The sequence below is a fragment of the Oncorhynchus mykiss genome, chromosome 30, assembly GCF_013265735.2.
Source record: "Oncorhynchus mykiss isolate Arlee chromosome 30, USDA_OmykA_1.1, whole genome shotgun sequence".
Lineage (NCBI taxonomy): Eukaryota > Metazoa > Chordata > Actinopteri > Salmoniformes > Salmonidae > Oncorhynchus > Oncorhynchus mykiss.
This window is the reverse complement of record NC_050570.1, coordinates 39,357,325-39,372,399: the sequence shown is the minus strand read 5'-3', so window position 1 is coordinate 39,372,399 and position 15,075 is coordinate 39,357,325. Positions and strand designations below refer to the sequence as shown.

Sequence of the window (15,075 nt, the reverse complement as noted above, 5' to 3'; positions counted from 1 at the left end):
ATGAACTACTGCTGTGCTGCAGAGTTAGCCGGCGTCCCAAATGGCACCCCGTTCCCTACATATTGGTCAAAAGTAGTGCACGACATGGGGAACAGGGTGCAATTTGAGACTCAGATTTAGTTCCTCATGTACAGTATCTCCAAGGTGAAATATTTATCATAGTGCCACCTCTGCAGAATTGGTTTCAGGAAGATTTCGCTACCCTATTCTCTGTCTTGCTTTGACTCTCTCTCTCTCTCTCTCTCTCTCTCGCACTCTGTCTCTCTCTCTCTCTCTCTCGCACTCTCTCTCTCGCATTCTGTCTCTCTCTCTCTCTCTCTCTCTCTCTCTCTCTCTCGCACTCTGTCTCTCTCTCTCTCTCTCTCGCACTCTCTCTCTCTCGCACTCTGTCTCTCTCTCTCTCTCTCTCTATCGCACTCTGTCTCTCTCTCTCTCTCTCTCTCTCGCACTCTCTCTCTCGCACTCTGTCTCTCTCTATCTCTCTCTCTCTCTCTCTCTCTCTCTCACACTCTCTCTCTCTCGCACTCTGTCTCTCTCTCTCTCTCTCTCTCTCTCGCACTCTCTCTCTCTCTCGCAGCACTGTCTCTCTCTCTCTCTCTCTCTCTCTCTCTCTCGCACTCTCTCTCTCGCACTCTTTTCATAACCCAAAATGAAAGATCATTCAATACACCTACACTTCATTTTAAATGGTTCTATTTTCATATCCTGTGAAAAGATCACGTTCATTTCTCAGGCATTTTTAAATGTACACATTTCAGAAAATACTTTTTATGCTGAACAAAAATTTAAATGCAACATGTAAAGTGTTGGTCCCATGATTCATGAACTGAAATAAAAGATCCCAGAAATGTTCCATACGCACAGAAATCTTATTTCTCTCAAATGTTCAAATGCACAATTTTGTTTATATCCCTGTTAGGATATACATTTGGAAAAGATAATGCATCCACCTGACAGGTGTGGCGTATCAAGAATCAGATTAAACAGCATGATCATTACACAGGTGCACCTTGTGCTGGGGCACAATCAAAGGCCACTCTAAAAGGTGCAGTTTTGTCACACAACAAAATGCAACAGAAGTTTTGAGGGAGTGTGCAATTGGCATGAAGACTGCAGGAATGTCCACCAGAACTGGTAATTTCATGTTAATGTCTCTACCATAAGCCGCCTCCAATGTCGTTTTAGAGAATTTGGCAGTACGGCCAACCGCCCTCTCAACCGCAGACCACGTGTAAACACGTCAGCTCTGGACCTCCACATCCGGCTTCTTCACGTGCGGGATCGTCTGAGACCAGCCACCTGAGACAGCTGATGAAACTGAGGAGTGTTACTGTCTGTAATAACACCCTTTTGTGGGGGAAAACTCATTCGGATTGGCCCGACCAATTTCCTTATATGAACTGTAACTCAATAAAATTGTTGGAATTGTTGCATGTTGTGTTTCATTTTTTTAGTTCAGTATATTTCCCCCTCAGCTTTTCTTTTTTTGTGTGAAACTGAACTTTGGAAGCTAGTTGAGTTTCTGTGAGAGCAAAGTATTGCGAGTTCTCTGCAGGGTTTGCAGCGTCCTCCTGTATAACAGCACACGTCCCATCGCTTATTATTGTCATCCTCTCCCATCTCCTCTTCAGAGTTGTATAATATAGGGAACTCGAAAGCTCTTTCTCCAGTCCCTGGAAGCCCAGTTCAAAGAATGTCAAAGATGCTCAGTTTTAGACCTAAGTGAGGTGTGTGTGCAGCCTTATAGGATGCGAAGGGGGTTGTTTTGTAACGTCGCTTCATAATATTCCAAAAAACATTTTGCCGTGCTGCCTACTCCCGGTGTTCTTGAACTTGGGATTCTGTTTGAAGTCATTGTTGTATAATGCGAGCGAGAGAGCCGCACCTGTTACCCACTTCACAATAATGTATGACATGTCTCGGGTGTTTCTTCTCCCTAGCTCCAGACAGCTGTAACATGGGCAGTCTACCTAACGGGGGCTGCCAGTACCTGTGTCTCAAAGCCCCACAGATCACAGACCACTCCCCCAAGTACACCTGCGCCTGCCCCGATGACATGGAGCTAGGGCCCGACATGAGGCGCTGTGTCACAGGTAAACTGTTTAAACCCCGTCGCGCAACTTTTTCCTCCCCCACTTTACAACTCTCCCGCATGCCAAACAGACGAAGATTCCATCTGCCAATCAAACTGTCCTCCTCTGGGAACACTGTTTCTTTTCCTGTCCCCTTCTCTGAAGACTCTCTACGTCGAGAGAGAGAGAGAGAGAGAGAGAGAATACACACACACACAGGCCACTGGGCAGCATAACTGTACTGCAGATACTCTCTCTGTACCAGAGAGAAACTAAATAAATACAAAATGGTGTATTCCCTATAATGTGTGCTCGACAAGCATTTTCTGAGTTGTAAGTGCAGAGAAGGCAGTTTTGAGTAGTTCAGACCCATTTTTGTTGGTGTCTGTTCATGTAAACTGTACAGCTGTCTGTGTCTGTTTACGGTGAAACGCTTGTCTGTGCTATCAGCCGAGCTGCCAGCCTGATAACTCTCGGGTCTCTGTTTAATGTGCTCTTCCTCCCTGCAGTCAAACCCAAGACAACCACAGCAGCTCCTACCACAACCTCCACTACTTCCACCCCAGCTCCGACTACAACCACTACTACAACCACAGCTACTTCTACAACCACGACTCCAACCAGTACAACCACAGCTGCTCCTACAACCACCTCCACAACTGCGCGACCACATACGGCCAAAACCACACATCAGCCCAGCACCACGCGGTCGACCACAGCTTCTACAACGTCCCCCCCTCCTCCTCCCCCCAGGACCACAGCTTCATGGAGGACACCCCCCTCCACCTCCTCATCCACCACCACGTTGCCTGCAACCTCCACCCCTGGTCCCCGCTCCACCTCCACACACAGCCCCCCTCTACCCCCGAACAACATTCAAAGAGAGAACGCTAACCTCTCCCACCGCTGTAAGTGGCTTTCAGAAGTGTGTGTGTGTGTGTGTGTGTGTGTGTGTGTTTCCGTGCGGGCTTGTGTATACATGTATGAACAGATACAGATGTGTATCAACAACTACGTACTCTTGTCACAACGATGGAGCGGCTACTCTCCCACTAAATATTCCTCCCGAGCGCTCTTCCCTCTGTTCTCCATCTCTCTTCTCTTTACCTGTGACAGACAGTTTGAGTGTGTAATGACAGACTAGGCCACTCTCTACAGTGTATGAGAGAATCACTCAGTGCATCACGTCTGTCCACCCTGCCTCTCCTCTCCTCATCAGAGGGGTGTGGTTTACCTGTCAATCAATCAGTCACATTGATTTTTCAAGTCCTTTTTTTACACCAGCAGTTGTCACAAAGTGCTCATGCAGAAAGCCAGCGCTAACTTACGCTTGCAGACCCGTTGTCCCTTCCCATTGTCCCTTCCCATTGTCCCTTCCCATTGTCCCTTCCCTCATCTGTCATCTTGAGTCCTGCAAACCTGGGATCCCTTTCTTTTTCTTTCTTTCTCTCGCTCTGCCTGTCTCTCTCTCCCTCTCTCCAGGACTCATTCCCTTTTCCTTTTGTCGTCCTCCTTTCAATCAAGCTTTATTGGCAACGACAGCTTGAGAGCAACATACTGCATATGGAAAACAACGATGAAATGACAATGAAAATGACTTAAATTGCTTAAAATGTGTTTCCTATGCAATCTTTTTTAAGACAACAAAGTCCGTTGTGATTATAGTTGTAACAACGGGAAACACATCTGCGGTGAGCTTGGTTAAAACTGTGTGCTGAACAGACAAATAGAAAATCAATGATTCAACTTACACCACTCTCATCGGGCTCTTTCAGCTTGCACTAGATGAAGACACTCAGCAAAACACACTGGATGACTCACCCGTACATACAGTTGAAGTCGGACGTTTACATACACCTCAGCCAAATGCATTTAAACTCAGTTTTCACCATTCCTGACCTTTAATCCGAATAAAAATGCCCTGTCTTAGGTCAGTTAGGATCACCACTTTTATTTTAAGAATGTGAAATGTCAGAATAATATTAGAGAGAATGATTTATTTCAGCTTTTATTTATTTCATCACATTCTCAGTGGTTCAGAAGTTTACATACACTCAATTAGTATTTGGTATTATTGCCTTTAAATTGTTCAACTTGGGACAAATGTTTCGGGTAGCCTTCCACAAGCTTCTCACAATAAGTTGGGTGAATTCTGGCCCATTCCTCCTGACAGAGCTGTTGTAACTGAGTCAGGTCTGTAGGCCTCCTTGCTCGCACAGGCTTTTTCAGTTCTGCCCACAAAATGTCTATAGGATCGAGGTCGGGGCTTTGTGATGGCCACTCCAATACCTTGACTTTTTTGTCCTTAAGCCATTTTGCCACAACTTTGTAAGTATGCTTTGGGTCATTGTCCATTTGGAAGACCCAATTGCGACCTATTTTATTTATTTATTTATTTTATTTCACCTTTATTTAACCAGGTAAGCTAGTTGAGAACAAGTTCTCATTTGCAATTGCGACCTGGCCAAGATAAAGCGTAGCAATTTGACACATACAACAACACAGAGTTACACATGGAATAAACAGAACATACAGTCAATAATACAGTAGAACAAAAGAAAACAAAAAGTCTATATACAGTGAGTGCAAATGAGGTAAGTTACGGAAATAAATAGGCCATGGAGGCTAAGTAATTACAATATAGCAATTAAACACTGGGAATGGTAGATCGGCAGAAGATGAATGTACAGGTAGAGATACTGGGGTGCAAAGGAGCAAAATAAATAAATACTAGTATGGGGATGAGGTAGGTAGATAGATGGGCTGTTTACAGATAGGCTAAGTACAGGTGCAGTGATCTGTAAACTGCTCTGACAGCTGGTGCTTAAAGCTAGTGAGGGAGATGTGAGTCTTCAGCTTCAGAGATTGTTGCAATTTGTTCCAGTCATGGGCAGCAGAGAACTGGAAGGAAAGACGACCAAAGGAGGAATTGGCTTTGGGGGTGACCAGTGAGATATACTTGCTGGAGCGCGTGCTGCGAGTGGGTGCTGCTATGGTGACCAGTGAGCTGAGATAAGGCGGGGCTTTACCTAGATAACCTGTAGCCAGTGGGTTTGGCGACGAGTATGAAGCGAGGGCCAACCAACGAGAGCATACAGGTCATAATGGTGGGTAGTGTATGGGGCTTTGGTGACAAAACGGATGGCACTGTGATAGACTGCATCCAGTTTGTTGAGTAGAGCGTTGGAGGCTATTTTATAGATGACATCACCAATGTCGAGGATCGGTAGGATGGTCAGTTTTACGAGGGTATGTTTGGCAGCATGAGTGAATGATGCTTTTTTTGCGATATAGGAAGCCGATTCTAGATTTAATTTTGGATTGGAGATGCTTAATGTGAGTCTGGAAGGAGAGTTTACAGTCTAACCAGACACCCAGGTATTTGTAGTTGTCCACGTATTCAAGTCAGAGCCGTCCAGAGTAGTGATGCTGGACGGACAAGCAGGTGCGGGCAGCAATCGATTGAAAAGCATGCATTTAGTTTTACTTGCGTTTAAGAGCAGTTGGAGGCCACGGAAGGAGAGTTGTATGGCATTGAAGCTCGCAGAATGGTGTCGTCTGCGTAGAGGTGGATCAGAGAATCACCAGCAGCAAGAGCAACATCATTGATGTATACAGAAAAGAGAGTCGGCCCGAGAATTGAACCCTGTGGCACACCCATAGAGACTGTCAGAGGTCCAGACAACAGGCCCTCCGATTTGACACACTGAACTCTATCAGAGAAGTAGTTGGTAAACCAGGTGAGGAAATCATTTGAGAAACCAAGGCTGTCGAGTCTGCCAATAATAATGTTGTGATTGACAGAGTCGAAAGCCTTGGGCAGGTCGATGAATACGGCTGCACAGTAATGTCTCTTATCGATGGCGGTTATGATGTCATTTAGAACCTTGATTATGGCTGAGGTGCACCCATCACCAGTTCTGAAACCAGATTGCATAGCGGAGAAGGTATGGTGGGATTCAAAATGGTCAGTAATCTGTTTGTTAACTTGGCTTTCGAAGACCTTAGAAAGACAGGGTAGGATAGATATAGGTCTGTAGCAGTTTGGGTCTAGAGTGTCACCCCCTTTGAAGAGGGGGATGACTGCGGCAGCTTTCCAATCTTTGGGAATCTCAGACGATACGAAAGAGAGGTTGAACAGGCTAGTAATAGGGGTTACAACAATTTCGGCAGATCATTTTAGAAAGAGAGGGTCCAGATTGTCTAGCCCGGCTGATTTGTATGGGTCCAGATTTTGCAGCTCTTTCAGAACATCGGCTATCTGGATTTGGGTAAAGGAGAAATGGTGGGGGCTTTGGCGGGTTGCTGTGGAGGATGCCGGGCAGTTGACCGGGGTAGGGGTAGCCATGCTGGCCAGCCGTAGGGAAATGCTTATTGAAATTCTCAATTATAGTGGATTTATCGGTGGTGACAGTGTTTCCTAGCCTCAGAGCAGTGGGCAGCTGGGAGGAGGTGCTCTTATTCTCCATGGACTTTACAGTGTTCCAGAACTTTTTTGAGTTAGTACTACAGGATACAAATTTCTGTTTGAAAAAGCTTGCCTTAGCTTTTCTAACTGCCTGTGTATATTTGTTCCTAACTTCCCTGAAAAGTTGCATATCACGGGAGCTATTTGATGCTAATACAGAACGCCACAGGATGTTTTTGTGCTGGTCAAGGGCAGACAGGTCTGGCGTGAACCAAGGACTATATCTATTCCTAGTTCTACATTTTTTGAGGGGGGCATGCTTATTTTAAGATGGTGAGGAAGGCACGTTTAAAGAATAGCCAAGCTTTAACTTCCTGACTGATGTCTTGAGATGTTGCTTCAATATATCCACATAATTTTCCTCGTCATGCTGCCATCTATTTTGTGAAGTGCACCAGTCCCACCTGCAGCAAAGCACCCCCGCAACATGATGCTGCCACCCCCGTACTTCACAGTTGGGCTGGTGTTCTTTGGCTTGCAAGCCTCCCCCTTTTTCCTCCAAACAATTTTCCTCATTATGACCAAACAGTTCTAGTTTTGTTTCATCAGACCTGAGGACATTTCTCCAAAGAGTAGGATCTTTGTCTCCATGTGCAGTTGCAAACTGTAGTCTGTATTATTTATGGCGGATTTGGAGCAGTGGCTTCTTCTTTGCTGAGGGGCCTTTCAGGTTGTGTCAATATCGACTCGTTTTACTGTGGATATAGATACTTTTGTATCTGTTTCCTCCATCATCTTCACAAGGTCCTTTGATGTTGTTCTGGGATTGATTTGCACTTTTCGCACCAAAGTACGTTTATCTCTAGGAGACATAACGTGTCTCCTTCCTGAGCGGTGTGACGGCTGCGTGGTCCCATGGTGTTTATACTTGCATACTATTGTTTGTACAGATGTTCGTGGTAACTTCAGGTGTTTGGAAATTGCTCCCAAAGATGAACCAGACTTGTGGAGGTCTACAATTATTTTTCTGAGGTCTTGGCTGATGTCTTTTGATTTTTCCATGATGTCAAGCAAAGAGGCACTGAGTTTTAAGGTAGGCCTTGAAATACATCCACAGGTACACCTCCAATTGACTCAAATGATGTCAATTAGTCTATCAGAAGCTTCTAAAGCCATGACATCATTTTCTGGAATTTTCCAAGCTGTTTAAAGGCAGTCAACTTAGTGTAAAGCCATGACATCATTTTCTGGAATTTTCCAAGCTGTTTAAAGGCAGTCAACTTAGTGTATGTAAACTTCTGACGCACAGGAATTGTGATACAGTGAATTATAAGTGAAATAATCTGTCTGTAAACAAATATTGGAAAAATGACTTGTTACATGCACAAAGTAGATGTCCTAACTGACTTGCCAAAACTATAGTTTGTTAACAAGACATTTGTGGAGTGGTTGAAAAACGAGTTTTAATGACTCCAACCTAAGTGTATGTAAACTTCCGACTTCAACTGTGTATGTATATGTGTATACTTTCCCATATAACCCAGATGATAGAGCGCCACCGTCAGGCCAGAGTTTGTTACGACAGTCTCTGGGAAGTGTTCATATTGATTAGTGTGTGTAGTAGTTATTTATGAGGAGGAGCACAGCGAGAGTCGCTGGGTTTGTATTCATAAAAAGTAAGCAGCAGAACCACGCTAGGCTAAACTATGAATGTGGTGAGCCTGCTCTGGAGTCTGGACTATATAGGTCGAACCATTGCTGATCACTCTACAGACACGGTATAGTGAGAGAGAGGGAGAGAAGCTGGGGGGCAGAGAGTTGAGTAGAGAAGAGGGAGGGAGTACGGAGATGGTTGGGATTTAGCAATGTGGTACAGAGAGGAGGGGGAAAGAAGGGATGAGAAAGGTATAGTTTAAAGTGATGGAGAGAGAGAGAGAGCCTAAGGGTGAGAGGAAGAGTTAGAGAGTAGAGGACGGAGAGAACAGATGGGAGTTAAGAGGAGAGTTTAGTGAGCTGACAGAAAATGATGTATAGAGGAAGAAGAGGGAATGGGAGACAGAGGTTTAGGAAGAGTTAGGAGGGGATGTTCCAGTAAGCAGTCTCTCTGTGGTCCCCTAACAAACCGGACTTCAGAAGCAAAAGCATGTTCCAATGTTCTAAGAAGGAAAAATGCTCCTACTACTGCACCGCAAACAGTCGTAGGGAGGGGGGGGAGATGGACGGGGGAAAATGGGACACGACCAGCTGCTTTCCCGATTTTCCCAACCCACAGGTTGTGTGTGTTATTCCGAGTTGGTGCACAATGCACATCGGAGGGTTTTGCCAACATCAGCTGTTACACGTGCGTTGCATTACGCTGTGCGCGGCAGAGCGGAAAAGGCGCAGGCGCTGCAACTAAAAGATGAAAGCGAAACAGTGGATAGTGGGGTAGCAACAAAACACTGGTACAGCTCCCACGCACACCCACAGACACAGAGAGAGAGAGAGAGAGAGAGAGAGTAACCCTGCAGGTCAAAGTTCAGAGACAGTCAAAATGGATCACTTGTATGTTCTGTGCACTACTGTAAAATCCCTCCCCGATAATAATACTCCATAATGAAATTCACTCTTTTCAGCAACTTCAGTCCCCTCATTCCACAGTTCCCACCCTCCAGAGCCTCAGGGCCAGTTCTTTCATAACACATTTTAATATGATTTGATTAATCCCCTTTTGGAGTCTTAGAGCCTATTGGACGTCACTCATGCTTTGGGAACCACGTGACATTTCCTCCACTTTCGCTTAGTCAGAAACTACTGTACAATACCTCCAGTTTAGAGTATTAGACTCACTCACGTGTGTGTGTGTGTGTGTGTGTGTGTGTGTGTGTGTGTGTGTGTTTGTGTGTGATAGATTCATTCACTATCTGATTGTGTGGAGGCTATCATTATGCGGCTGTAGTCGTTATGATCTGCCCTGTTAATCTCCCAGGCTAGGCTCCATTATAGCTGGATAATTAGAGTGTTGCTAATGGCCCAACAGCCCTAATGGGGAGATGAGGCTGGATTTATTTCCTCGAGAAGGCCTGAGCTCCACACAAACCTGGGTTAGAGGTGAAGGGGAGAGATGGGGGAGAGGGGGAGATGAGATGGTGGGACAAGGGACCATTAGACAAAACATGAGAGGTGTAGGGAAGAAGGGAGGGCACTGCCTCTATTTTATTAATTCATTTTTTATTTGACCTTTATTTAACCAGGTAGGCCAGTTGAGAACAAGTTCTCATTTACAACTGCGACCTGGCCAAGATAAAGCAAAGCAGTGTGACAAAAACAACAACACAGAGTTACACATAAACAAACGTAGGGTCAATAACACAAAATAAAATAAAATTTGAAAAATCTATGTACAGTGTGTATAAATGCAGAAGAGTAGGGAGGTAGACAATAAATAGGCCATAGAGGCGAAAATAATTACAATTTAGCATTAATACTGGAGTTATAGATGTACAGATGATGATGTGCAAGTAGAGATACTGGGGTGCAAAAGAGCAAGAGGGTCAGTAATAATATGGGGATGAGGTAGTTGGGTGTGCTATTTACAGATTGGCTGTGTACAGGTTGAGTGATCGGTAAGCTGCTCTGACAGCTGATGCTTAAAGTTATAGAGGGAGATATAAGACTCCAGCTTTGCAATTTGTTCCAGTCATTGGCAGCAGAGAACTGATAGGAACGGTGGCCAAAGGAAGTGTTGGCTTTGGGGATGACCAGTGCAATATACCTGCTGGAGTGTGTGCTATGGGCAGGTGTTGCTATGGTGACCAGTGAGCTGAGATAAGGCAGGGCTTTACCTAGCAAAGACTTATAGATGACCTGGAGCCAGTGGGTTTGGCGAAGGATATGTAGTGAGGGCCAGCCAATGAGAGCATACAGGTCACAGTGTTGGGTAGTATATGGGGCTTTGGTGATAAAACGGATGGCACTGTGATAGACTACATTGAGTTTGCTGAGTAGAGTGTTGGGGGTTATTTTGTAAATGACATCGCCAAAGTCAAGGATTGGTAGAATAGTCAGTTTTACGAAGGAATGTTTGGCGGCATGAGGGAAGGAGGCTTTGTTGCCAAATAGGAAGCCAATTCCAGATTTAATTTTGGATTGGAGATGCTTAACTTCTTGGCGCACCCATCCCATTAGCGGGATCATTTTCGTCAACATCCGCTGAATTGCAGAGCGCCAAATTCAAATGAAATTACAAAAAATATTTCATTTTCATGAAATCACAAGTGCAATATAGCAAAACACAGCGTAGCTTGTTGTTAATCCACCTGGCGTGTCAGATTTCAAAAAAGCTATCCAAGCGTTTATGTTAGGACATCTCTCTCAGCAGACAAAACATTACAAACAGCTAGCAGCAAAGTAGATTGGTCACGAAAGTCAGAAAAGCAATCAAATGATTTGCTTACCTTTGATGATATTCGGATGTTTGCACTCATGAGACTCCCAGTTACACAATAAATGTTCCTTTTGTTCGATAAATATTATTTTTATATCCAAAAACCTCCATTTGGTTGGCTCGTTTTGTTCAGAAATCCACATTCTCGTGCAGGTCATGACGGGCAGACGAAAATTCCAAATAGTATCCGTAAAGTTTGTAGAAACATGGCAAACGTTTTTTATAATCAATCCTCAGGTGGTTTTTACAATAAATAATCGATAATATTTCAATCGGACCATAGCTTTTTCAATAGGAGAGAGAGAAAAAATGTCTGCTCCAAGCTGTTGCGCATGCAAAACTCTGCTGGCACCCAGCCATCCACTGACGCGATGTGATCATTCTCGCTCATTTTTCAGAATAAAAGCCTGAAACTATGTCTAAAGACTGTTCACACCATGTGGAAGCCATAGGGAAAGGAATCTGGTGGATATCCCTTTTAAATGGAGGGAAGGCATGCAATGGAACAGAGAGATTTGTTTCTCTTTGGCACTTCCTGGTTGGTCAGTTCTGTTATACTCACAGACAATATTTTGACAGTTTTGGAAACTTTAGAGTGGTTTCTATCCTAATCTGACAATTATATGCATATTCTAGATTCTGGGCCTGAGAAATAGGCGGTTTCATTTGGGTATGTTTTTTATCCAAACATCAAAATACTGCCCCCTACACTCAACAGGTTAATGTGAGTCTGGAAGGAGAGTTTACAGTCTAACCAGACACCCAGGTATTTGTAGTTGTCCACATATTCCAGGTCAGAACCGTCCAGAGTCGTGATGCTAGTCGGGCGGGAGGGTGAGGGTGCTAGTTTTACTAGCATTTAAAAGCAGTTGGAGGCCACAGTAGGGGTGTTGTATGGCATTGAAGCTCATTTGGAGGTTTGTTAGCACAATGGCCAAAGAAGGTCCAGATGTATACAGAATGGTGTCGTCTGCGTAGAGGTGGATCAGAGAATCACCAGCAGCAAGAGCGACATCATTGATATATACAGAGAAAAGAGTCGGCCTGAGAATTGAACCCTGTGGCACCCCCATAGAGACTGCCAGAGGTCCGGACAACAGGCCCTCCGATTTGACACACTGACCTCTATTTGAGAAGTCGTTGGTGAACCAGGCGAGGCAGTCATTTGAGAAGCCAAAGCCTGCCGATAAGAATGCGGTGATTGACAAGAGTCAAAGGCCTTGGCCAGGTCGATGAAGACGGCTGCACAGTACTGTCTTTTATCAATGGTGGTTATGATATCGTTTAGGACCTTGAACGTGGCTGAGGTGCACCCATGACCAGCTCGGAAAACAGATTGCATAGCGGAGAAGGTACGGCGGGATTCGAAATGGTCGGTGATCTGTTTATTAACTTCGAACTTTCAAAGATTTTAGAAAGGAAGGGCAGGATGAATATAGGTCTATAACAGTTTGGGTCTAGACTGTCTCCCACTTTGAAAAGGGGGATGACCACGGCAGATTTCCATTCTTTGGGGATCTCAGACGATACAAAAGAGAGATTGAATAGGCTAGTAATAGGGGTTGCAACAATTTCTGCGGATAATTTTAGGAAGAGAGGGTCCAGATTGTCTAGCCCAGCTGATTTGTAGGGTTCCAGATTTTGCAGCTCTTTCAGAACATCAGCTGTCTGGATATGGATGAATGAGAAGCGGGGGGGGCAAAGTTGCTGCAGGGGGTGCTGAGATGTTGGCCCTGCTAGGGGTAGCCAGGTGGAAAGCATGGCCAGACGTGTATAAATGCTTATTGAAATTTTCGATTATCATAGATTTATCGGTGGTGACAGCGTTTCTTATCCTCAGTGCAGTGGGCAGCTGGGAGTAGGTGCTCTTATTCTCCATGGACTTTACAGTGTCCTAAAACTTTTTAGAATTAATGCTACAGGAAATTTCTGTTTGAAAAAGCTAGCCTTAGCTTTCCTAACTGACTTAGTATATTGCTTCCTGACTTCCCTGAAAATTGCATATCACGGGGGCTATTCGATGCTAATGCAGAACGCCACATTTTTTGAATGGGGCATACTTATTTAAGATGGAGAGGAAAGCATTTTTGAAGAGCAACCAGGCATCCTCTATATCCTTCTAGGATACCCGGGCCAGGCCGAAGCTGGAATTGTTTGAGCACAGACCTGGATAGTATGACAGAACTCTGCAGGCTATCTCTGCAGTAGATTGCAGCTCCGCCCCCTTTGGCAGTTCTATCTTGTCAGGAAATGTTATAGTTAAGGATGGAATTTCAAGAATTTTGGTGGCCTTCCTAAGCCAGGATTCAGACACGGCTAGGACATCCGGTTTGGCAGAGTGTGCTAAAGCAGTGAAAATAACAAACTTAGGGAGGAGGCTTCTAATGTTAACATGCATGAAACCAATGCTTTTACGGTTACAGAAGTCAACAAATGAGAGCGCCCGGGGAATGGGAGTGATGCTGGGAGCTGCAAGGCCTGCGTTAACCTCTACATCACCAGAGGAACAGAAGAGGAGTAGGATTAGAGTACGGCTAAAGGCTAAAAGTTCTGGTCTTCTAGTGCGTTCGGAACAGAAAGTAAACGGAGCAGGTTTCTGGGCGCGGAATAATAGATTCAAGGCATAATATACAGTATGGTAGGATGTGTGTACAGTTGAGGTAAGCCTAGGCGATGAGAGAGGTTTTGTCTCTAGAGCACCATTTAAGCCAGGTGCGGTCGCTGCATGTGTGGGGGGTGGAACAAAAGGGCTAGCTAAGGCATATTAAGTAGGGCTGGAGGCTCTACAGTGAAATAAGACAAAAATGACTTACCAGCAATAGACAAGGCATATTGACATTAGGGAGAGGCATGTGTAGCCGAGTGATATTAGGGTCCATTGAGTAGCTAGGCGAGCTGGAGGCACTGCATTTCAGACAGCTAGCAGGCTTGGGCTAGCAGGCTAGCAGATGGGCCTCGGGGGACGTCGCAACGGGAGAGCCTGTTGAAACCCCTACGGATGGTTACGTCGGCAGACCAGTCGTGATGGATCGGCGGGGCTCCGTGTCCAGGCCAATTGACAAAAGAGGTCATTGAAGCCCAGGAATTGCTTGATGTATCTCTTCGGCTAGCCGGGAGATGGGCCTAGCTCCAGGCTAGCGCCAGGCTAACTGGTGCTTGCTTCGGGACAGAGACGTTAGCCAGGAGTAGCCACTCGGATAGCAGCTAGCTAGTTGCGATGATCCGGAGTAAAGGTTCAGAGCTTGCGGCAGGAATCCGGAGATGTGGTGGAGAAAAAGAAGTCCGATGTGCTCTGGGTTGATATCGCGCTGTGCAGGCTGGCAGGAGTTGACTCTATCTATCTAGAGAGGATAGAAGGAGGAAGGAGAGGTGTTTTACTGTGCTTATCACTTGTTCTTCTAAACATTGTTCTTCTCTTTATATTCCCTTTTGTCATTCTTCTCTCTCTCTCTCTCTCTCTCTCTCTCTCTCTCTCTCTCTCTCTCTCTCTCTCTCTCTCTCTCTCTCTCTCTCTCTCGCTCTCTCTCTCAGCTGGGAATGAACACTACCTTCTGGGTAACAACATAACAGTGGCGATCCTGGGTATAGTGATCCCTGTAGGTGAGTACAAGTCTACTGTACCATGTGATGTTTGTCTGCTTCTCCCTGCTTCGTTCGTCCGTCACCCCTACAAATTACTTTGCCTGGCTGAAGAATGGGTGTGTATGTGTGTGAGCGTGTTTATTTTATTTTATCAGGAGCCCGTTAACTGTTGTACATGCAGCAGATATACTCTTCCTGGAGTCCCCAGAAAACATAAAATACATGACAGAGTACAGAACTGTTATGGACAAGAACAACACAAGATATTATTACAATACAATTACAATACAATTACAATTCAAAGCAATATATTGTCAAGGCATCAAGAGACAAAAAATACCTGAAAATACTATTTAGACACTATTCATATATACATATTCATATACTTATATAGAGGACAGTTCAATTAGACATTTAGAAAGAGGAGAGGCGTGTGTGTGGTGTGAACGTATGCGTGAGTAAATCATGACCACGTGTGAGTGTTTGTGTGTGTGTGTTCACATGATATTTACTGTAGGTTATGAAATACAAAGCGATCTATCTATCCTTCATTGAGCCCATGTGGCAACGTAGAGCTCATCCAAATA

General features: G+C 44.9%; 1 protein-coding gene across 4 annotated transcripts in view; it reads left to right on the top strand.

Annotated features, from left to right (window-relative positions):
- Positions 1-15,075, top strand: part of LOC110521812 (low-density lipoprotein receptor-related protein 8) — a 259,084-nt gene that overhangs the window by 235,042 nt on the left and 8,967 nt on the right. For all 4 annotated transcript variants that reach the window (XM_036968637.1, XM_036968635.1, XM_036968636.1 and 1 more), the window contains exons 15-17: positions 1,941-2,093; positions 2,582-2,980; positions 14,438-14,506. In XM_036968637.1, the coding sequence (XP_036824532.1) occupies positions 1,941-2,093; positions 2,582-2,980; positions 14,438-14,506 (621 nt within the window). The remainder of the gene's footprint in view (positions 1-1,940; positions 2,094-2,581; positions 2,981-14,437; positions 14,507-15,075) is intronic.